The following is a 25,251-nucleotide window of genomic DNA, read 5'->3' as shown; positions in this document are numbered from 1 at the left end:
TGTGTTAACCACAACCAACATGTTGGATCACTGTTTAGTTTTCACTGTGTTAACCACAACCAACATGTTGGATCTCTGTTTAGTTGTCACTGTGTTAACCACAACCAACATGTTGGATCTCTGTTTAGTTGTCACTGTGTTAACCACAACCAACATGTTGGATCTCTGTTTAGTTGTCACTGTGTTAACCACAACCAACATGCTGGATCTCTGTTTAGTTGTCACTGTGTTAACCACAACCAACATGTTGGATCTTTGTTTAGGGGTCTGTGCTGTTAAATGAGTCTCTCTGGGGATAGAGAGGAGGGGGGCCCTGCCTCTAAAATGAGTCTCTCTGGGAAGAGAGAGGAGGGGGGCCCTGCCTCTAAAATGAGTCTCTCTGGGGGACATGACACCAAAGCTAAGAGGTGAGATAACAATTTTATGAATAATATATTACGTTTATTTCCAAAATAAATAGCTATCTTAAGATGAATGCACTTACTGTAATTCACTCTGGATAAGAGAATCTGCTAAATCAGGGGTTCTCAATCCGGGGTCTGTGGAGGTACTGCAGGGGTTCTCAATCCGGGGTCTGTGGAGGTACTGCAGGGGTTCTCAATCCGGGGTCTGTGGAGGTACTGCAGGGGTTCTCAATCCGGGGTCTGTGGAGGTACTGCAGGGGTTCTCAATCCGGGGTCTGTGGAGGTACTGCAGGGGTTCTCAATCCGGGGTCTGAGGAGGTACTGCAGGGGTTCTCAATCCGGGGTCTGTGGAGGTACTGCAGGGGTTCTCAATCCGGGGTCTGTGGAGGTACTGCAGGGGTTCTCAATCCGGGGTCTGTGGAGGTACTGCAGGGGTTCTCAATCCGGGGTCTGTGGAGGTACTGCAGGGGTTCTCAATCCGGGGTCTGTGGAGGTACTGCAGGGGTTCCGCGGCACTCTGACTGTACTCGTTGCATTGTAAAACTCTTAATTATTGACATTTGATAGAATTGTCATATGACACAACCACATTGTCTACTATTATTGACTAATATAATGGAATGCATATTTTTTTAACCAATTCTGATCGTTGTTACAAGCAGAATTTTGACAATATTACCGTTATATCAACACACTCTTCACACCCGTTTAACAACTCTAAATAGCTTTGGCATAGTAGCATCAAGTCCCTTGCCAATAATGTTGCCTACAACGTTGCAACAAAGTTCATTTACATCTAACACATATTAATCCCTAGATGCCTTCAATTGCCCAATTTAGGATAATTTTTTAACAATGTGATTTTACACTCTTAGAAAAGAAGGTTCCTTATAGAACCAAAAAGGCTTCTATCACTTCCTTTATATATGGAACCTAAAAGTTATATATATTTTTGGGTTCAGTGAAGAAGAACCTCTAGAGTTCTGATCAACAAAAGGTGAATGTTTTGAGGATGTGAACCCAGCAGCTTTCCAGTGGTCAGATCAATTCCTCCCGTTTCTTCCAGCGCCCGGCCAGGGATTCGAACCAGCCACCTTTCGGCCACAGCTCCAACTCCTGCCACAGCTCCAATTCCTTAGCCACTGGGTGAAACCCTGAGTTAATCTTCAGAAATAAGCATGAGTTAATTTGCCAAAATGAAGACAAAATGCTATGCAGACATACATGGTATCACTTGTTATAAATAATTATTATACATAAATCATTGCCAAAAGCACAAGACATACTGTTGCATGTAGGTCTATATTATTTATAGATTGATCATATAGAAATATAAAACATTATTTTTAACTACTACAAAGCAATTACATGTGGTGCAGGAACCACTGACTCACTGCATGATTCTATAGTATTATCAAGACACCTGCTGTTAACTCTTAACTACTTAGGACAGCTCACGAGGTGTCCTAAATATCTGCTGACTAGGTGGGACTAGAGACTTCATGCATAGCTTTAATTTATACCCATAAGTGTAAAATGTCTTTATTCTCAGCACTTATACGACCAATTTTTTACTCTGAGACACTTTGGCGATATGGAGCCAGATATCAAAACATTGTTATAAAAAACTTAGAAAGTTTGTTTCACATAATAATAAAAAATGAATATTACTAATGTAACCCACTGTAAAGACTGGGTTTAGTTGATTGTGTTGCACTGCTCATGTCCGCGTTCTGGAACTGTCCGCGTCCCCGTACAGAACTGTCCGCGTCCCCGTACAGAACTGTCCGCGTCCCCGTACAGAACTGTCCGCGTCCCCGTACAGAACTGTCCGCGTCCCCGTACAGAACTGTCCTGTTCGGTGTGGCGCTGTCCGGTTACGCGCAGAGTTGCTGAGGTGATCTTGGGGAATAACGATGGAGTTAACTACAGTGTTGAGACACCGAAGTTCAGTGTTCAATTAGCTTTTTTATTTACGGTCAGGGACAGTATGAGTGTAGCCAGATCCTTTTCACTCTCTATCCTTGTTTCATTTTGTGGTTCACCGGATTCGTCATTTTCATCGAGACGAGGTACAGAACGACCAGCTAGCTAGCCAAGCTAGTCGGTACAGCTAGGTAAGCTAGCTAGCTACTATACCAGCAGCATCCTAGTTAACTTAGCTAACAATACATTATTCTCTCGTTGACGGATGCTGGCTACCTCTGTCCGGTTATCCTCTCTTCACTAGATGGACGGTAACTTTAGTGTTTAACCCCTCTGTGTCCAAGGACCAATCTTTTGAATATTATTTTCAGGGCGCCTCAATAGCAGGTATTGAACCCCGGGTAAATAATCACTAGTCAGAGCCTCAACCTCAGTAAACATTCATTATAAAAAAACATCTTAATATCTGATATTGCGAGTAAACAACCTCGGAATAGAAAAGACAAGAGTGCGTCTTCCATCCCACCAATAAATTACATAATTCAACCTTCCCGGTTAGTAAATTTACCTCAACATGTCCCCGGAGAAGGCAGAGTAACGACACCAGCCTTTTAGCGGGGCAGACTACAACGCTCGCACGATGACACACACTGCTCGCGCCGCCAACGAGCGTCTTGAAGTCAGTTCTATTTGTGACGCAGTTCGCTCTGCATCTCCTCATTGGTTTATAGAAGCAGGTACCCACGTGCCATCTCCTCATTGGTTTATAGAAGCAGGTACCCATGTGCCATCTCCTCATTGGTTTATAGAAGCAGGTACCCACATGCCATCTCCTCATTGGTTTATAGAAGCAGGTACCCATGTGCCATCTCCTCATTGGTATATAGAAGCAGGTACCCACGTGCCATCTCCTCATTGGTTTATAGAAGCAGGTACCCATGTGCCATCTCCTCATTGGTTTATAGAAGCAGGTACCCATGTGCCTTCTCCTCATTGGTTTATAGAAGCAGGTACCCACGTGCCATTTCCTCATTGGTTTATAGAAGCAGGTACCCACGTGCCATCTCCTCATTGGTTTATAGAAGCAGGTACCCACGTGCCATCTCCTCATTGGTTTATAGAAGCAGGTACCCACCTGCCATCTCATTTAGCAAATAACTTAACATAAACATAACTTCTTTAAACAATAAAAGCTAATTTACGAACATTTCTGAAAATGGATATATAGCTTTTAGGAATGAAACTCTTCTGATGTTTCCCCATCTGAGCTCAGAGTAGATGAGAGATGTAATGTTTGTCTCTGTTGTGTTGAAGCCCAATCAAGCTCGAGAGACCAGCCTCCCCTGTTCCCAGCTGTGTGTCCATGAAGAGTGACCAGTCTATGGAACTACCTATACTGTTTAGAGAGGGAGACTTTTCTACTGAACAAAGGTAAGAAGAACTCATGGGTCATGGTCAGTGAGTTAAACAACACTGTCTCTAGTCATTTCTCTCCCATGTTCACATTTCTTTTTGTTGTTTTCATAATCCATAGGCTAATCCTTTTGTCCATTTTCATAGTCCTAAAACAATATTAAACAAACACAACATTCCCTCCGTGTGTGTGCGTGTGCGTGTGTGTGTGTGTGTGTGCACTCCCTGAATGAGGAGATGTAATCTCATGTTTTGTCCACAGAAACCAACAGGAGAGATCAGAGTCAGAGATTCTCAGTGGTCAGTCTTCCCAGAGTCATCAAACAGACCTGGCCTCCATATTCAGTGTATGTGGTCCTGTTATGTACATTTGTTTTTGTTTACCTCAAGTAAAGTTGATCTGTCAATCATTCATTAATGTGTTAATGAGAAAGCATTTTGTCTCTTGCTTAACTTATTTACTTAATTTATTCCAGATGCTTGAAGAGAAAATTATGACATTTGTGAAGAACGAGCTGAAGATGTTCAAGAGGATTCTTAGTCCAGAACTCCCAGAAGGCTTTGAGAGTCAGAAGCAGGATAAGGAAGTGGTGGATGCTGAAGATGAGAAGCAGGAGAGCAGTGCCAGAGAGGGGGCTCTGAAGATCACACTGCACGTCCTGAGGAAAATGAACCAGAAGGAGCTTGCTGACACACTGGAGAAATGTAAGATCTGTCTGCCTCATGTTGAATGCTGTTTTATAACATTTAAAAGCTGTAGCTAAAGTACAGCTAAAGTAGCTGTGTAACTCAATGATATTGAAACAGCCTTAACACAACACCTAGTGACCTCATCAAGTAGCAGCAGGGATGTGTTGTGGTGATTAATTTAGAGAGAGAGACAACATTAATAATACCATCAATAATACCAATAATAATATAATCAGTCACACCAGTCTGTAAAGCATTATGAAAACATTTACACATTTATACAGTCAGTTAAGAGAATGCATTATTATAATTTAAAACTTTATAACAGTCCTACAATACTGTAGACATTAAAACAGACGTAATATTAATATCCTCTGTGTTATTTCTTCATTCAGATGAGCTTGCTGTGATTTGCCAACGTGAACTCAAATCTAATCTAAAGAAGAAGTTTCAATGTGTATTTGAGGGGATCGCTAAACAAGGAAACCCAACACTTCTCAATAAGATCTACACAGAGCTCTACATCACAGAGGGTGGAACAGGAGAGGTCAATAATGAACATGAGCTTAGACAGATTGAGACAACAACCAGGAAACAAGCAAGACCAGAGACTGCAATCAAATGTAACGACATCTTCAAACCCTTAACTGGACAAGACAAACCTATCAGAACTGTGCTGACAAAGGGAGTCGCTGGCATTGGAAAAACAGTCTCTGTGCAGAAGTTCATTCTGGATTGGGCTGAAGGAAAAGCAAATCAGGATGTCCAATTTGTATTTTCCTTCCCTTTTCGGGAGCTGAATTTGATGAAAGGGGAAAAACACACTTTCATTAAACTTCTCAATCACTTCTCAATGGAAACCAAACAATCAGGAATCTCCATCTCCAACAAGTACAAAGTTCTGTTCATCTTTGATGGTCTGGATGAGTGCCGACTGCCCCTAGACTTCCAGAATAACAAGATCTGCTGTGACGTCACAGAGTCAACCTCAGTGGATGTTCTGCTGACAAATCTCATCAAGGGAAATCTGCTTCCCTCTGCTCTCCTCTGGATAACTACCCGACCTGCAGCAGCCAATAAGATCCCTTCAGGGTGTGTTGACCAGGTGACAGAGGTACGAGGGTTCAATGACCCACAGAAGGAGGAGTACTTCAGGAAGAGATTCAGTGATGAGGACCTGGCCAGCAGAATCATCTCACACATAAAGACATCAAGGAGCCTCCACATCATGTGTCACATTCCAGTCTTCTGTTGGATTTCTGCAACAGTCCTTGAACATATGCTGGAACAGAAGAGAGAAGAGATGCCCAAGACTCTGACTGAGATGTACACACACCTTGTGGTGTTTCATACCAAACAGAAGAATGAAAAGTATCTTGGGAAAGAAGAGACAGATCCACACCGGAATAAAGAGAGCATTCTGTCACTGGGAAAACTGGCTTTTCAACAGCTTGTGAAGGGCAATCTGATTTTCTATGAAGGAGACCTGAAAGAGGCTTGCATTGATGTCAATGAAGCCTCAGTGTACTCAGGATTGTGCACACAGCTCTTTAAAGAGGAATGTGGGCTGTACCAGGACAAGGTGTACTGCTTTGTTCATCTGAGCATTCAGGAGTTTCTGGCTGCTGTATATGTGTTCCTCTCATTCATCAACAACAATGAGAATCTAATGGATGATCCTCAATCAATGTTCAGCCACTTTACTGCGCTGTTCAGAGACAAGCCTAAAGTTACTGTCTACAAGAGTGCTGTGGATAAAGCCTTACAAAGTGAGACGGGAAACCTGGACCTTTTCCTCCGCTTCCTTCTGGGCCTCTCACTGGAGTCCAATCAGAAGCACTTACGAGGTCTACTGACAAAGACAAGAAGCAGCTCAAAGACCCACGAAGAAACAGTCAAGTACATCAAGGAGAAGATCAGGGAGAATCCCTCTCCAGAGAGGAGCATCAATCTGTTCCACTGTCTGAATGAACTGAATGACCATTCTCTAGTGCAGGAGATCCAAAGATACCTGAGATCAGGAAGTCTCTCAGAACCCTACCTGTCACCTGCACAGTGGTCAGCTCTGGTCTTTGTGTTGCTGACTTCAGAAAAGGAGCTGGATGTGTTTGACCTGAAGAAATACTCCAGATCAGAGGAAGGTCTTCTGAGGCTGCTGCCAGTGGTCAACGCCTCCAGAGCTGTTCTGTGAGTAAATAAAATGACATATAAGAACTAATCATCAGGAAGAAATATTCAGTTTAGAGAAAAATATGTATTATAATATGTACATAATATTATATTGAAAAATATATTGAATCAATGCATTGATGTTCACATTAGTATAACAAAATGACCATATAGTTCTTGGAGACGGAAGATGAATCTATATGTTGTTTGGGAGAATTAACCAAATGCATCTGCCATTGTCCTTCTACACTACTGGTGTTAAATTAACAGTGTGTTTGTGTCATGATGATCTCTTTGTCAGGCTGTCAGGCTGTGGAGTCACAGAGGAAGGCTGTGCTTCTCTGGTCTCAGCTCTGAGGTCAAACCCCTCACACCTGAGAGAGCTGGATCTGAGTAACAATGACCTGAAGGATTCAGGAGTGAAGCTGCTCTCTGCTGGACTGGGGAATCCCCACTGTAAACTGGAGACTCTGAGGTCAGTATTCCTGTAGTTGGTCAACAAGTGATAACTGTTCACCAGATCCACATGTGTTTACCAGACACACATAGTCAACACCATATGTGTTTGGACAGTGAAGCTTACAGTTTAAATGTGGTGCTATACTCCAGCATTTTGGATTTGAGATATAATGTTTCATATTAGGTGACAGTACAGAATGTCACCTTTTATTTGAGGTTAATGTTGAGAGGTTAGCATGTTTTGTTGTAGCCTCTGTTATTGGTAATGGAGAGAGGTTAGCATGTTTTGTTGTAGTCTCTGTTATTGGTAATGGTGAGAGGTTAGTATGTTTTGTTGTAGTCTCTGTTATTGGTAATGGTGAGAGGTTAGTATGTTTTGTTGTAGCCTCTGTTATTGGTAATGGAGAGAGGTTAGCATGTTTTGTTGTAGCCTCTGTTATATATAATGGTGAGAGGTTAGCATGTTTTGTTTTAGCCTCTGTTATTGGTATTGTTGAGAGGTTAGCATGTTTTGTTGTAGCCTCTGTTATTGGTAATGGTGAGAGGTTAGCATGTTTTGTTGTAGCCTCTGTTATTGGTAATGGTGAGAGGTTAGCATGTTTTGTTGTAGCCTCTGTTATTGGTAATGGTGAGAGGTTAGCATGTTTTGTTGTATCCTCTGGTATTGGTAATGGTGAGAGGTTAGCATGTTTTGTTGTATCCTCTGTTATTGGTAATGGTGAGAGGTTAGCATGTTTTGTTGTAGCCTCTGTTATTGGTAATGGTGAGAGGTTAGCATGTTTTGTTGTAGTCTCTGTTATTGGTAATGGTGAGAGGTTAGCATGTTTTGTTGTATCCTCTGGTATTGGTAATGGTGAGAGGTTAGTATGTTTTGTTGAACCAGGCGAGGCAATCATTTGAAAAACCAAGGCTGTTGAGTCTGCCAATAAGAATGTGGTGATTGACAGAGTCAAAAGCCTTGGCCAGGTCGATAAATTTGGCTGCACAGTAATGTCTCTTATCAATGGCGGTTATGATATTGTTTAGGACCTTGAGCGTGGCTGAGGTGCGCCCATGACCAGCTCTGAAACCAGATTGCATAGCGGAAAAGGTACGGTGAGATTCAAAGTGGTCGGTAATCTGTTTATTAACTTGGCTTTCGAAGACCTTAGAGAGGCAGGGCAGGATAGTAATAGGTCTGTAGCAATTTGGGTCTTGAGTGTCTCCCCCTTTGAAGACGGGGATGACTGCGGCAGCTTTCCAATCTTTGGGAATCTCAGACGATACGAAAGAGAGGTTGAACAGGCTAGTAATTGTGGTTGCAACAATTTCAGCAGATCATTTTAGAAAGAGAGGGTCCAGATTGTCTCGCCCGGCTGATTTGTAGGGGTCCAGGTTTTGCAGCTCTTTAAGAACATCAGCTATCTGGATTTGGGTGAAGGAGAAATAGGGGAGGCTGGGGCGAGTTGCTGTGGGGAGTGCAGGGCTGTTGACCGGTGTAGGGTTAGCCAGGTGGAAAGCATGGCCAGCCATAGAAAAATGATTGTTGAAATTTTCAATTATAGTGGATTTATCGTGGTGACAGTGTTTCCTAGCCTCAGTGCAGTGGGCAGCTGGGAGGAGGTGCTCTTATTCTCCATGGACTTTACAGTGTCCCAGAACTTTTGGGAGTTTGTGCTACAGGATGAAAATTTCTGCTTGAAAAAGCTAGCCTTAGCTTTCCTAACTGCCTGTGTATATTTGTTCCTGACTTCCCTGAAAAGTTGCATATCACAGGGGGGTATTCGATGCTAATGCAGAACGCCACAGGATGTTTTTGTGCTGGTCAAGGGCAGTCAGGTCTGGAGAGAACCAAGGACTATATCTGTTCCTGGATCTACATTTTTTGAAAGGGGCATGCTTATTTAAGATGGTGAGGAAGGCACTTTTAAAGAATGACCAGGCGTCCTCTACTGACAGGATGAGGTCAATATCCTTCCAGGATACCCGGGCCAGGTCGATTAGGAAGGCCTGCTCGCTGAAGTGTTTTAGGGAGCGTTTGATAGTGATGAGTGGAGGTCGTTTGACCGCAGACCCATTACGGATGCAGGCAATGAGGCAATGATCGCTGAGATCTTGGTTGAAAACAGCAGAGGTGTATTTGGAGGGCAAGTTGGTTAGGATGATATCGTTGAGGGTGCCCGTGTTTACGGATTTGGGGTTGTACCTGGTGGGTTCATTGACAATTTGTGTGAGATTGAGGGCATCAAACTTAGATTGTAGGATGGCCGGGGTGTTAAGCATGTCCCACTTTAGGTCACCTAGCAGCACTAGATCTGAAGATAGATGGGGGGCAATCAGTTCACATATGGTGTCCAGGGCACAGCTGGGGGCAGAGGGTGGTCTATAGCAAGCGGCGACGGTGAGAGACTTGTTTCTGGAAAGGTGGATTTTTAAAAGTAGAAGCTGGAATTGTTTGGGTACAGACCTGGATAGTAGGACAGAACTCTGCAGGCTGTCTCTACAGTAGATTGCAACTCCACCCCATTTGGCAGTTCTATCTTTAAACAGATTCACATCTGTTTAAACCAACTCTTAGTTTCCTGATTCAGATCTGTTTAAACCATCTCTTAGTTTCCTGATTCAGATCTGTTCAAACCAACTCTTAGTTTCCTGATTCAGATCTGTTTAATCCAACTCTTAGTTTTCTGATTCAGATCTGTTTAAACCATCTCTTAGTTTCCTGATTCAGATCTGTTCAAACCAACTCTTAGTTTCCTGATTCAGATCTGTTTAATCCAACTCTTAGTTTCCTGATTCAGATCTGTTTAAACCAACTCTTAGTGTCCTGATTCAGATCTGTTTAAACCAACTCTTAGTTTCCTGATTCAGATCTGTTTAAACCATCTCTTAGTTTCCTAATTCAGATCTGTTTAAACCAACTCTTAGTTTCCTGATTCAGATCTGTTTAAACCATCTCTTAGTTTCCTAATTCAGATCTGTTTAAACCAACTCTTAGTTTCCTGATTCAGATCTGTTCAAACCAACTCTTAGTTTCCTGATTCAGATCTGTTCAAACCAACTCTTAGTGTTATTATTCATTATTTATTTATGATTTGTATTAATCAAGGCATAATCAGGATTAATTTAGTATTGTTTAGAAACGTGTTATCTACTCCCTTAGACAGAAAATTACTCCAGTCATCATCCACAGTTCAGTTACTATTGGGCAAAACACAACCCAAAACACAACCAAAACAAACTGCAAATGCAACCAACGAGTTTGGAACCAAATACTACACTTTTGACTACTTTAATACACTATAAGTAAATTGATCAGAATATTTACGACTTCAAATTATCAAAGTATGGGGGACTAGATACATAAAGTGGTTTCATTTCTAAATGGTGAAACAGATTTATTAAAATACCCTCAAATAAAAGGTGACATTATATACTGTCACCTCATATGAAACATTTGATCTGAAATCCAAAATGTTGGAGTATAGAGCCACATTTAAAATGTTAGCTTCACTGTCAAAATAGATATGGTGTGGACTGTATACTCAATACAATCTAAATCTGATACCTCACTGTCTGTCTTTTGACTGATACTGCTTTTTAAACTGGTCTGGTCAGTCTACTCAAATATTTGTACTATACATTTTTCTATCTGCAGTTAATACTTTGATAATTTGTAATTTCTAATAATGACACATTCATTTATGAATAGATGTGTCAGGATTCAGGACACAGATATATCTGAATATGTTAAAAATATATACTGCCTCTATTTTCACCACCAAAGAATATCAGTGTGGTTTTAATATGATTTGACTCTTTGCAGGATGTCAGGCTGTCTAGTCACAGAGGAAGGCTGTGCTTCTCTGGTCTCAGCTCTGAGGTCAAACCCCTCACAGCTGAGAGAGCTGGACCTGAGCTACAATCACCCAGGAGACTCAGGAGTCAGACTGCTCTCTGCTGGACTTGAGGATCCACACTGCAGACTGGAGAAACTCAAGTATGTAGAGGGTTTATGTCAATGTTCATATCAGACATGTTTGACTTATCAGGCTAGTTAAGACAGACATTCTTACCACTACTTGGACAAAGTTATATGCTGACTGTATGTGTGTGTGTGTGTGGGTGTCCAGTGTATGTGTGTGTGTCCTCTCAAACACAGTCTGGACACACACAATAGACACACACACACAATAGACACACACACACACGCTGGACATGCAAACACACACACACTGGACACACACACACACACACAAACACACACACAGGACAAAAGCTGTTGCCCAATACCTTGCACAGCAGTCGTTTCACCACAGGAAGCTGGGGTTGTTACAGTTAATGAACTGGATATTCTATGTTCATTATCACATATCAATCACACTTACAAAGGGTTCATTGATCATTATATTGAATAACATATTGAATAAATGCATTGATGTTCACATTAGTATAACAAAATTACCATACAATTCTAGGAGACGGAAGATGAATCTATATCCTGTTTGAGAGAATAAACCAAATTCATCTGCCATTGTCCTTCTACACTACTCGTTAAATTAACAGTGTGTTTGTGAAGTCATGATGATCTCTTTGTCAGGCTGTCAGGCTGTGGAGTCACAGAGGAAGGCTGTGCTTCTCTGGTCTCAGCTCTGGAGTCAAACCCCTCACACCTGAGAGAGCTGGACCTGAGTAACAATGACCTGAAGGATTCAGGAGTGAAGCTGCTCTCTGCTGGACTGGGGAATCCCCGCTGTAAACTGGAGACTCTGAGGTCAGTATTCCTGTAGTTGGTCAACAAGTGATAACTGTTCACCAGATCCACATGTGTTTACCAGGCACACATAGTCCACACCATATGTGTTTGGACAGTGAAACTTACAGTTTTACATTTGGTGCTATGCTCCAGCATTTTGGATTTGAGATATTTTTTTATTTTACCTTTATTTAACTAGGCAAGTCAGTTAAGAACAAATTCTTATTTTCAATGACGGCCTAGGAACAGTGGGTTAACTGCCTGTTCAGGGGCAGAACGACAGATTTGTACCTTGTCAGCTCGGGGATTTGAACTTGCAACCTTTCGATTACTAGTCCAACGCTCCAACCACTAGGCTACCCTGCCGCCCCATATAATGTTTCATATTAGGCGACAGTACAGAATGTCACCTTTAATTTAAAGGTATTCATACATATATATTTTACAGTTTAGTCTTAATTATTTGGATAAATTAATTTGGTCATAAGTATAGTATTTGGTCCCATATTCCATGCCTGCAGTGATTACATCAAGCTTGTGATTCTACTAACTTGTTGAATTCATTTGCAGTTTGTCTTGGTTGTATTTTGGATGATGTTTTTCCTAATAGAAACTGAATGGTGAATAATGTCCTGTCATTTTGGAGTCACTTCACTTGTTTTGTCAGTAAGAATAGAAGATGTTTCTGAACACTTCTACATTCATGTGGATGCTACCATGATTATGAATAATCAGGAATGAATCGTGAATAATGATGAATGAGAAAGTTACAGAGGCACAAAGATCATACCCCCTCTGATATTGGTAATGGTGAGAGGTTAGCATGTTTTGTTGTAGTCTCTGTTATTGGTAATGGTGAGAGGTTAGCATGTTTTGATGTAGCCTCTGTTATTGGTAATGGTGAGAGGTTAGCATGTTTTGTTGTAGTGTCTGTTATTGGTAATGGTGAAAGGTTAGCATGTTTTGTTGTAGCCTCTGTATTGGTAATGGTGAGAGGTTAGCATGTTTTGTTGTAGCCTGTTATTGGTAATGGTGAGAGGTTAGCATGTTTTGTTGTAGCCTCTGTTATTGGTAATGGTGAGATGTTAGCATGTTTTGTTGTAGCCTCTGTTATTGGTAATGGTGAGAGGTTAGTATGTTTTGTTGTAGCCTCTGTTATTGGTAATGGTGAGAGGTTAGCATGTAATGTTGTAGCCTCTGTTATTGGTAATGGTGAGAGGTTAGCATGTTTTGTTGTAGTCTCTGTTATTGGTAATGGTGAGAGGTTAGCATGTTTTGTTGTAGCCTCTGTTATTGGTAATGGTGAGAGGTTAGTATGTTTTGTTGTAGCCTCTGTTATTGGTAATGGTGAGAGGTTAGCATGTTTTGTTGTAGCCTCTGTTATTGGTAATGGTGAGAGGTTAGAATGTTTTGTTGTAGCTTCTGTTATTGGTAATGGTGAGAGGTTAGCATGTTTTGTTGTAGCCTCTGTTATTGGTAATGGTGAGAGGTTAGCATGTTTTGTTGTAGCCTCTGTTTTTGGTAATGGTGAGAGGTTAGTATGTTTTGTTGTAGCCTCTGTTATTGGTAATAGTGAGGTTAGTATGTTTTGTTGTAGCCTCTGTTATTGGTAATGGTGAGAGGTTAGCATGTTTTGTTGTAGTGTCTGTTATTGGTAATGGTGAGAGGTTAGAATGTTTTGTTGTAGCTTCTGTTATTGGTAATGGTGAGAGGTTAGCATGTTTTGTTGTAGCCTCTGTTATTGGTAATGGTGAGAGGTTAGCATGTTTTGTTGTAGCCTCTGTTTTTGGTAATGGTGAGAGGTTAGCATGTTTTGTTGTAGCCTCTGTTATTGGTAATGGTGAGAGGTTAGCATGTTTTGTTGTAGCCTCTGTTATTGGTAATGGTGAGAGGTTAGCATGTTTTGTTGTAGCCTCTGTTATTGGTAATGGTGAGAGGTTAGCAGGTTTTGTTGTTGCCTCTGTTATTGGTAAAGGTGAGAGGTTAGCATGTTTTGTTGTAGCCTCTGTTATTGGTAATGGTGAGAGGTTAACATGTTTTGTTGTAGCCTCTGTCATTGGTAATGGTGAGAGGTTAGCATGTTTTGTTGTAGCCTCTGTTATTGGTAATGGTGAGAGGTTAGTATGTTTTGTTGTAGTCTCTGTTATTGGTAATGGTGAGAGGTTAGTATGTTTTGTTGTAGCCTCTGTTATTGGTAATGGTGAGAGGTTAGCATGTTTTGTTGTAGCCTCTGTTATTGGTAATGGTGAGAGGTTAGCATGTTTTGTTGTAGCCTCTGTTATTGGTAATGGTGAGAGGTTAGCATGTTTTGTTGTAGCCTCTGTTATTGGTAATGGTGAGAGGTTAGCATGTTTTGTTGTAGCCTCTGTTATTGGTAATGGTGAGAGGTTAGTATGTTTTGTTGTAGCCTCTGTTATTGGTAATGGTGAGAGGTTAGCATGTTTTGTTGTAGCCTCTGTTATTGGTAATGGTGAGAGGTTAGAATGTTTTGTTGTAGCTTCTGTTATTGGTAATGGTGAGAGGTTAGCATGTTTTGTTGTAGCCTCTGTTTTTGGTAATGGTGAGAGGTTAGCATGTTTTGTTGTAGCCTCTGTTATTGGTAATGGTGAGAGGTTAGCATGTTTTGTTGTAGCCTCTGTTATTGGTAATGGTGAGAGGTTAGCATGTTTTGTTGTAGCCTCTGTTATTGGTAATGGTGAGAGGTTAGCAGGTTTTGTTGTTGCCTCTGTTATTGGTAAAGGTGAGAGGTTAGCATGTTTTGTTGTAGCCTCTGTTATTGGTAATGGTGAGAGGTTAACATGTTTTGTTGTAGCCTCTGTCATTGGTAATGGTGAGAGGTTAGCATGTTTTGTTGTAGCCTCTGTTATTGGTAATGGTGAGAGGTTAGTATGTTTTGTTGTAGTCTCTGTTATTGGTAATGGTGAGAGGTTAGTATGTTTTGTTGTAGCCTCTGTTATTGGTAATGGTGAGAGGTTAGCATGTTTTGTTGTAGCCTCTGTTATTGGTAATGGTGAGAGGTTAACATGTTTTGTTGTAGTCTCTGTTATTGGTAATGGTGAGAGGTTAACATGTTTTGTTGTAGCCTCTGTTATTGGTAATGGTGAGAGGTTAGCATGTTTTGTTGTAGCCTCTGTTATTGGTAATGGTGAGAGGTTAGAATGTTTTGTTGTAGTCTCTGTTATTGGTAATGGTGAGAGGTTAGCATGTTTTGTTGTATCCTCATTTATTGGTAATGGTGAGAGGTTAGCATGTTTTGTTGTAGTCTCTGTTATTGGTAATGGTGAGAGGTTAGCATGTTTTGTTGTAGTCTCTGTTATTGGTAATGGTGAGAGGTTAGCATGTTTTGTTGTAGCCTCTGTTATTGGTAATGGTGAGAGGTTAGCATGTTTTGTTGTGTCCTCTGTTATTGGTAATGGTGAGAGGTTAGCATGTTTTGTTGTGTCCTCTGTTATTGGTAATGGTGAGAGGTTAGCATGTTTTGTTGTAGCCTCTGTTATTGGTAATGGTGAGAGGTTAGTATTTTTTGTTGTATGAATAATCATGAATGAATCGTGAATGACGATGAATGAGATAGTTACAGAAGCACAAAGATCATACCCCATATGAACATTTAGACAAAAATATACTGCCACTATTTTCACCACCAAAGAATAGCAGTGTGATTTTGATATGATTTGACTCTTTGCAGGCTGTCAGGCTGTCTAGTCACAGAGGAAGGCTGTGCTTCTCTGGTCTCAGCTCTGAGGTCAAACCCCTCACACCTGAGAGAGCTGGACCTGAGCTACAATCACCCAGGAGACTCAGGAGTCAGACTGCTCTCTGCTGGACTGGAGGATCCACACTGCAGACTGGAGAAACTCAAGTATGTAGAGGGTTTATGTCAATGTTCATATCAGACATGTTTGACTTATCAGACTAGTTAAGACAAACATTCTGACCACCACTTGGACAAAGTTATATGCTGAATGTGTGTGTGTTTCCAGTGTGTAAAGTGTGTGTGTGTGTGTGTCCTCTCAAACACAGACTGGACACACACAATAGACACACACACACACACAATAGACACACACACATGCTGGACATACAAACACACACACACTGGACACACACACACACACACACACACACACAGGACAAAAGCTGTTGCCCAATACCTTGCACAGCAGTCGTTTCACCACAGGAAGCTGGGGTTGTTACAGTTAATGAACTGGATATTCTATGTTCATTATCACATATCAATCACACTTACAAAAGGGTTCATTGATCATTATATTGAATAACATATTGAATCAGTGCATTGATTTTCACATTAGTATAACATTTTGACCGTACAATTCTAGGAGACGGAAGATGAATCTATATGTTGTTTGAGAGAATAAACCAAATGCATCTGCCATTGTCCTTCTACACTACTGGTGTTAAAACTTCTTAGAACTAGGGAGCGACATTTTCACTTTTGGATGAATTTGTGCCCAAATTAAACGGCCTCGTACTCTGTCCTAGATCATATGATATGCATATTATTATTACTATTGGATAGAAAACACTCTGAAGTTTCTAAAACTGTTTGAATTATATATATATATTATATCTGTGAGTAAAACAGAACTCATATGGCAGGCAAACTTCCAAACAGGAAGTGAAAATTCTGAAAATGGGGCTCTGTGTCAGGGCTTGCCTATTCAATTGCCTTATATTTATGGATCTGTATGCACTTCATACGCCTTCCACTAGATGTCAACAGGCAGTAGAACGTGGAATGAAGCGTCTAGCCTGATGTGGGACCGAATGAGAGCCTTTGGAGTGACAGGTCAGGCAGATTGCCAGTTCTTGGCCACGCGCAGAGGGCATGTGATGTCTTTGTCTGCACTGCGTTAGATAGACATGAGGAAATGCTCCGTTTGAGACGTTATTGGATATATATGAGAAAAACATCCTGAAGATTCTCAACTGAGTTTGACCAGTTTATTCGACTTTTAATATAACTTTTTGAAGTTTTCGTTCATTGCGCAAATGTGTATGGACACGTGAGCTACACATGCTAGCCAAAGTTGCTAATTCGACAGAAGTAATGGACATTATAAAACAAAACAACGATTTATTGTGGAACTAGGATTCCTGGCACTGCCTTGAAAGTCCATCAAAGGTAAGGGAATAATTATGATGTAATTTCGTATTTCTGTTGACTCTGTTGACTCCAACATGGCGGAGAATGGCTGAGCGCTGTCTCAGATTATTGCATGCTGTGCTTTTTACTAAAGTTATTTTTTAAATCTAACACAGCGGTTGCATTAAGAACCAGTGTATCTTTAATTATATGTAAAACATGTATCTTTCATCAAAGTTTATGATGAGTATTTCTGTATTTCACGTTGCTCTCTGTAATTATTTTGGCTGTTTTGGAGCCATTTCTGAACAGGGCGCCAATGTAAAACCACGATTTCTGGCTATAAAAATGCACATTATGGAGCAAAACATAAATGTATTGTATAACATGATGTCATAAGACTGTCATCTGATGAAGTTGTTCAAAGGTTAGTGATTAATTTTATCTCTAATTGTGGGTTTTGTGAAAGCTATCTTTGCGGTGAAAAAATGGCTTTGTTTTTTGGGATATGGTGGTGAGCTAACATAAATATATGTTGTGTTTTCGCTGTAAAACATTTTAAAAATCGGACATGTTGGCTGGATTCACAAGATGTTTATCTTTCATTTGCTGTATTGGACTTGTGATTTCATGAAATTATATGATATCCCTGTGGCGCTAGGCTAGGCTATGCTAGTCAGCATTTCTGATGAGGATGATCCCGGATCCGGGATGGGGGGTCCGTAGAGGATTTATTAAATTAACAGTGTGTTTGTGAAATCATGATGATCTCTTTGTCAGGCTGTCAGGCTGTGGAGTCACAGAGGAAGGCTGTGCTTCTCTGGTCTCAGCTCTGAAGTCAAACCCCTCACACCTGAGAGAGCTGGATCTGAGTAACAATGACCTGAAGGATTCAGGAGTGAAGCTGCTCTCTGCTGGACTGGGGAATCCCCACTGTAAACTGGAGACTCTGAGGTCAGTATTCCTGTAGTTGGTCAACAAGTGATAACTGTTCACCAGATCCACATGTGTTTACCAGACACACATAGTCCACACCATATGTGTTTGGACAGTGAAGCTTACAGTTTTACATTTGGTGTTATGCTCCAGCATTTTGGATTTGAGATAGAATGTTTCATATTAGGTGACAGTACAGAATGTCACCTTTTATTTGAGGTTAATGGTGAGAGGTTAGTATGTTTTGTTGGAGCCAAATGCTGGAGTATAGAGCCACATTTAAAATATTAGCTTCACTGTCAAAATAGATATGGTGTGGACTGTATACTCAATACAATCTAAATATGATACCTCACTGTCTGTCTTTTGACTGATACTGCGTTTTAAACTGGTCTGGTCAGTCTACTATAATATTTGTACTATACATGTTTCTATCTTCAAGTAATATTATGATAATTTGTCATTTCAAATAATGAAACATTAATTTATGAATAGAAATGGCAGGTTTCAGGACACTGATGTATCTGAACATTTTGAAAATACACTGCTCAAAAAAATAAAGGGAACACTTAAACAACACAATGTAACTCCAAGTCAATCACACTTCTGTGAAATCAAACTGTCCACTTAGGAAGCAACACTGATTGACAATAAATTTCACATGCTGTTGTGCAAATGGAATAGACAAAAGGTGGAAATTATAGGCAATTAGCAAGACACCCCCAATAAAGGAGTGGTTCTGCAGGTGGTGACCACAGACCACTTGTGTTGTTTAAGTGTTCCCTTTATTTTTTTATTTTTTGAGCAGTGTATATACTGCCACTATTTTCACCACCAAAGAATAGCAGTGTGATTTTAATATGATTTGACTCTTTGCAGGCTGTCAGGCTGTCTAGTCACAGGGGAAGGCTGTGCTTCTCTGGTCTCAGCTCTGTGGTCAAACACCTCACACCTGAGAGAGCTGGACCTGAGCTACAATCACCCAGGAGACTCAGGAGTCAGACTGCTCTCTGCTGGACTGGAGGATCCACACTGCAGACTGGAGAAACTCAAGTATGTAGAGGGTTTATGTCCATGTTCATATCAGACATGTTTGACTTATCAGGCTGGTTAAGACAAACATTCTGACCAACACTTGGACAAAGTTATACCCTGTGTGTGTGTGTGTGTGTGTGTGTGTGTGTGTGTGTGTGTGTGTGTGTGTGTGTGTGTGTGTGTGTGTGTGTGTGTGTGTGTGTGTGTGTGTGTGTGTGTGTGTGTGTGTGTGTGTGTGTGTGTGTGTGTGTGTGTGTGTGTGTGTGTGTGTGTGTGAGTTCAGGTGTATCCCTCAATGACTGTCTGTTCTTCTGCTTACCGCTACAGTGTGGAACATGGTGGAGAGAACAGAATGAAACCTGGGCTTAGAAAATGTGAGTGTTGACTGCTGTGAAGAATATGACTAAGAATAAGTCTTAATTCAAGTTAAGTCAAAGTCAAAGACCACCATCATTACTGACTTGGTCATATTAAATATCAGCTGTAGTTCTACAGAAGCAGAAATCAGGGACACCAACGTTTACAAAGAGCTTTGACAATGTGTGTGTGTGTGTGTGTGTGTGTCCAGTGTGTGTGTGTGTAATTAATGTGAATAAGTGTGTTTTATATTACCATACAGTATAACATATGATCATTCAACAAGTCTCAAGTTACCTTAACTTCTCCTTTTGATACCTAGAAACATCTACATTAAATGAATTAGTGAAAAGTGAGTTAACATTCTAATGTGAATGATGATGATTTCTAATATTGTGTCTGGTTTCATCCATCAGATGTCTGTGATCTCACACTGGACCTAAACACAGTAAACAGACTCCTCTCTCTGTCTGAGGAGAACAGAAAGGTGACATGTAGGAGAGAGGAGCAGCCGTATCCTGATCACCCAGAGAGATTTGAGTACTATAGACAGGTGCTGTGTAGAGAGGGTCTGACTGGGCGCTGTTACTGGGAGGTAGAGTGGAGTGGGAGACAGGCTCTTATAGGAGTGACATATAAAGGAATCAGCAGGAGAGGAGGGGGTGATGACTGTTGTCTTGGATACAATGACAAGTCCTGGAATCTGTTCTGCTCTGACAACAGTTACGCTGCCTGTCACAATAATAAACCCACTACCATAGACGTCCCCTCCTCCGGCTCCCACAGAGTAGGAGTGTATCTGGACTGGCCAGCCGGCACTCTGTCCTTCTATAGAGCCTCCTCTGACACACTGACCCACCTGATCACATTCACCTCCACATTCACTGAGCCCCTCTATCCAGGGTTTAGGGTTGATGATGTTGACTCAGTGTCCCTGGAAATAATAACCTGACACACACACACACATTGACACACACACTGGACACTCACAGACACACATTGGACACACACACACACACACACACACACACACACACACACACACACACAGTCTTGTACGGCTAACCTTGTGGGGACATACAATTCAGTCCCATTCAAAATCCTATTTTCCCTAACCCCTAACCCTAATCCTAACCCGTACTCTTACCCTAACCCAAAAACCTCAACTTTATCCTAACCCTAACCCTACAACTAACCCTAGCTCCTAACCTTAATATTTAACTTAATTCTAACCCTAACACTAATTCTAACCCTAAACCCCCTAGAAATAGCATTTGACCTTGTGGGGACTAACAAAATGTCCCCAGCTGTTTACTTTGTTTACTATTCTTGTAGGGACTTCTGGTCCCCACAAGAATAGTTAAACACGTCCACACACTGGACACACACACACACGGAGACACACACACACACACACACACGGAGACACACACACACACACAGGACCCACACACACGCAGACACACACACACTGGACACTCACAGACACACATTGGACACAGAAACACACACACACACACACACACACACACACACACTGGACACACACACACGGAGAGACACACACACACACACGGAGACACACACACACACACACACACACACGGAGACACACACACACACACACACACAAACACACACACACACACACTGGACACACACACACGGAGACCCACACACACACACACAGGACCCACACACACGCAGACACACACACACTGGACACTCACAAACACACATTGGACACACAAACACACACACACACACACGGAGACACACACGGAGAGACACACACACACACACAGGACCCACACACACGCAGACACACACACACTGGACACTCACAGACACACATTGGACACACAAACACACACACACACACACTGGACACACACACACGGACACACACACACACACACCGGACCTACACACACTTAGACATACACACATTGGACACTCACAAACACACATTGGACACTCAAACACACACACACACACATACACACTGGACACACACACACGGAGACACACACACACACACACACAGGACCCACACACACGCAGACACACATGCACACAGACACACAATGGACACACACACACACACACGGAGCACACACACACACACTGACACGCAGGACACACACACACGTTGGACACACACACACACTGACACACAGGACACACAGTGTGTATGTGAATGCGTGTCAGTGTGTGTGTGTGTGAACGTGTGTGTGTCTAGTGTGTGTGTCCATTGTTTTGACACACACACACACAGGACACACACACACCAGTTTATTCCTGTAAATACACAATATAAAGGCAACATGTAAAGTGTTGGTCCCATGTTTCATGAGCTGAAATATAATGGTAGTAACACTCTGAAGTCATTCCATCCTTTCACTAAATGGTAGTAACACTAAGTCATTCCATCCTTTCACTAAATGGTAGTAACACTAAGTCATTCCATCCTTTCACTAAATGGTAGTAACACTAAGTAATTCCATCCTTTCACTAAATGGTAGTAACACTAAGTAATTCCATCCTTTCACTAAATGGTAGTAACACTCTGAAGTCATTCCATCCTTTCACTAAATGGTAGTAACACTAAGTCATTCCATCCTTTCACTAAATGGTAGTAACACTAAGTCATTCCATCCTTTCACTAAATGGTAGTAACACTAAGTAATTCCATCCTTTCACTAAATGGTAGTAACACTAAGTAATTCCATCCTTTCACTAAATGGTAGTAACACTCTGAAGTCATTCCATCCTTTCACTAAATGGTAGTAACACTAAGTCATTCCATCCTTTCACTAAATGGTAGTAACACTAAGTCATTCCATCCTTTCACTAAATGGTAGTAACACTAAGTAATTCCATCCTTTCACTAAATGGTAGTAACACTAAGTCATTCCATCCTTTCACTAAAGCTCTAGAGTAACTTTCTATTGACAGATGCCTCATTTAAATGTTCTGGGTGTTGATGAAAGGAAATCCCATATAGCCTACTGGCCAGGACTTTGTTATGACATCTTCTGATTGGGTGTCTCAGGTCAGGACTTTGTTATGGCATCTTCTGATTGGAAGTCTCAGGTCAGGACTTTGTTATGGCATCTTCTGATTGGGTGTCTCAGGTCAGGACATCTTCTGATTGGGTGTCTCAGGTCAGGACTTTGATATGGCATCTTCTGATTGGGTGTCTCAGGTCAGGACTTTGATATGGCATCTTCTGATTGGGTGTCTCAGGTCAGGACTTTGTTATGGCATCTTCTGATTGGAAGTCTCAGGTCAGGACTTTGATATGGCATCTTCTGATTGGGTGTCTCAAGTCAGGACTTTGTTATGGCATCTTCTGATTGGGTGTCTCAGGTCAGGACATCTTCTGTTTGGGTGTCTCAGGTCAGGACTTTGTTATGACATCTTCTGATTGGGTGTCTCAGGTCAGGACATCTTCTGATTGGGTGTCTCAGGTCAGGACTTTGTTATGACATCTTCTGATTGGGTGTCTCAGGTCAGGACATCTTCTGATTGGGTGTCTCAGGTCAGGACTTTGTTATGGCATCTTCTGATTGGGTGTCTCAGGTCAGGACTTTGTTATGACATCTTCTGATTGGGTGTCTCAGGTCAGGACTTTGATATGTCATCTTCTGATTGGGTGTCTCAGGTCAGGACTTTGATATGGCATCTTCTGATTGGGTGTCTCAGGTCAGGACTTTGTTATGACATCTTCTGATTGGGTGTCTCAGGTCAGGACATCTTCTGATTGGGTGTCTCAGGTCAGGACTTTGTTTTGGCATCTTCTGATTGGATGTCTCAGGTCAGGTCTGAGCCATGATCAGAATGTGTCTCTGTCTATTTCCAGCCCTGACATTTCTACCTGTCTTGATCTAGTGTTTGACCCCTGACCTCCTCACAGTGTCTCACTTTCCATGTCTGCTTTTAGTTCCCACCTCTACTTCACTGTGTTATAATGGACCTTCTGCTTGTTATGGCACCTCTGTAACCAGCTATCAAACATACTGACCTCTGACCCCGTCCCATGGCCCTACTTCACTGTGTTATAATGGACCTTATGCTTGTTATGGCACCTCTGTAACCAGCTATCAAACATACTGACCTTTCTGACCCCGTCCCATGGTCCTACTTCACTGTGTTATAATGGACCTTATGCTTGTTATGTCACCTCTGTAACCAGGTATCAAACATACTGACCTTTCTGACCCCGTCCCATGGCCCTACTTCACTGTGTTATAATGTACCTTCTGCTTGTTATGTCACCTCTGTAACCAGCTATCAAACATACTGACCTTTCTGACCCCGTCCCATGGCCCTACTTCACTGTGTTATAATGGACCTTATGCTTGTTATGTCACCTCTGTAACCAGGTATCAAACATACTGACCTTTCTGACCCTGTCCCATGGCCCTACTTTCTAGAACTAAACATTTTAAGTCCTCTGAGTTTTGCTTACTGTCCACTTACTTATTTTGTATGTATTTGTTGTATATTGGGGTTGTGCTGCAGAGCATCATGGGGATTTTTATGTGTTGAGATGATCACGTTCCAGATAAATGGTTGAACTGATTCTTGTCTTCAGTCTCATCATTATTGAATTGTTATACAGACGTGCTTATGAAATCAGAGTAGCTGCTGCTACCATCACTGTCCCATTGTCCTGTAAAGAGATGTCTAATATACCTGGATACAACTTTATAGTTGTTGGACTCCAGGAAGAGTAGCTGCTGCTACCATCACTGTCCTATTGTCCTGTAAAGAGATGTCTAATATACCTGGATACAACTTTATAGTTGTTGCACCCCAGGAAGAGTAGCTGCTGCTACCATCACTGTCCTATTGTCCTGTAAAGAGATGTCTAATATACCTGGATACAACTTTACAGTTGTTGGACTCCAGGAAGAGTAGCTGCTGTTACCACCACTGTCCCATTGTCCTGTAAAGAGATGTCTAATATACCTGGATACAACTTTATAGTTGTTGCACCCCAGGAAGAGTAGCTGCTGTTACCACCACTGTCCCATTGTCCTGTAAAGAGATGTCTAATATACCTGGATACAACTTTACAGTTGTTGGACTCCAGGAAGAGTAGCTGCTGTTACCACCACTGTCCCATTGTCCTGTAAAGAGATGTCTAATATACCTGGATACAACTTTATAGTTGTTGGACCCCAGGAAGAGTAGCTGCTGGTTTTAGTGTCAACTTGAATTAGAGTGTGGCTGTGGAAGACTGGTCCCTTGATGATGTCTGCAAGTGGCTGAGTACCAATGATCTCCATGATTCCATCCCATCATTCCAAGGTTCACAATCTTTCTGAAGAATGCCAACTCTATTCAATAGTCCACTTTGCAACGAGCAAACTTTCTCTGTGTCCAGACGACTCACTCATATTGTCCTCTATCACCAGCATGAACCACATGTTCTAATTACCTGTGGAGTTAATGGGGGAAAACAAATAGATGTTTCAGCGTCTATCGGTCACACATCTACCAAAACCACAGAGAGCTTTTAAGAGACAACTTAGATGAGAATTGTCCTCATGATGAATTTGAGACTGGGACTGATCCCATTGAAGATGACATGAGCGATGTAGAGAGTCTGCCAGAGGCTGAATATGTTCAAGCCACAGAGATCAACACTGAGCAGCTAATTGAAGGTCTCTAAAACAATATCTGTCTTTTTATTTAGTAAATCAGGAAAGAACACTGCATCCCAGCTACAGTACAGAATAACATTGTTGAGGACCTCAGAACCATTGTTGATGCATTATGACACTACAGTGTTCCCCTCAGGTTTCATCTGACAAATAAACTAATACATGTGGTTGAACAGGACGATCTCAGGGACTTGCTTAACAACTCTGCAGTATTTGAGGAATGCATTAGATGCATAATCTCTGAGTGGATGCTGGAGCATTACTGTGTGAAAGAATTGGACGTGGTCAGGACAATTGAAGTACCACTGAGCAACAAAGAAGGTTATAAAACAAGGTCATTTCAAT

General features: G+C 41.6%; 1 protein-coding gene across 1 annotated transcript; it reads left to right on the top strand.

Annotated features, from left to right (window-relative positions):
* The first annotated feature begins 267 nt into the window (after positions 1-267).
* On the top strand, positions 268-23,722 carry LOC129841937 (NACHT, LRR and PYD domains-containing protein 12-like). The gene is made up of 13 exons (XM_055910309.1): positions 268-407; positions 3,645-3,761; positions 4,006-4,090; positions 4,220-4,457; positions 4,829-6,620; positions 6,904-7,077; positions 10,867-11,040; positions 11,641-11,814; positions 15,485-15,658; positions 17,684-17,857; positions 18,719-18,892; positions 19,202-19,248; positions 19,648-23,722. The coding sequence occupies exons 1-13, from the start codon at positions 280-282 to the stop codon at positions 20,181-20,183; spliced, it is 3,987 nt and encodes a 1,328-aa protein (XP_055766284.1). The 5' UTR covers positions 268-279; the 3' UTR covers positions 20,184-23,722.
* The last annotated feature ends 1,529 nt before the right edge of the window (positions 23,723-25,251 follow it).

Source organism: Salvelinus fontinalis, unplaced genomic scaffold, assembly GCF_029448725.1.
Source record: "Salvelinus fontinalis isolate EN_2023a unplaced genomic scaffold, ASM2944872v1 scaffold_0004, whole genome shotgun sequence".
Classification (NCBI taxonomy): domain Eukaryota; kingdom Metazoa; phylum Chordata; class Actinopteri; order Salmoniformes; family Salmonidae; genus Salvelinus; species Salvelinus fontinalis.
The sequence above is the reverse complement of the archived record's forward strand: the minus strand, read 5'-3'. Positions and strand labels throughout refer to the sequence as shown.

What these genes read in the sequence shown, in the direction of transcription:
- LOC129841937 (XM_055910309.1), top strand. Translation starts at nt 280, where the DNA reads ATGAGTCTCTCTGGGGATAGAGAGGAGGGGGGCCCTGCCTCTAAAATG. An exon ending in CATGACACCAAAGCTAAGAG is followed by an intron (nt 408 to 3,644) that starts GTGAGATAACAA and finishes GTTGTGTTGAAG; the next exon opens with CCCAATCAAGCTCGAGAGAC. An exon ending in TGTAAACTGGAGACTCTGAG is followed by an intron (nt 11,815 to 15,484) that starts GTCAGTATTCCT and finishes GACTCTTTGCAG; the next exon opens with GCTGTCAGGCTGTCTAGTCA.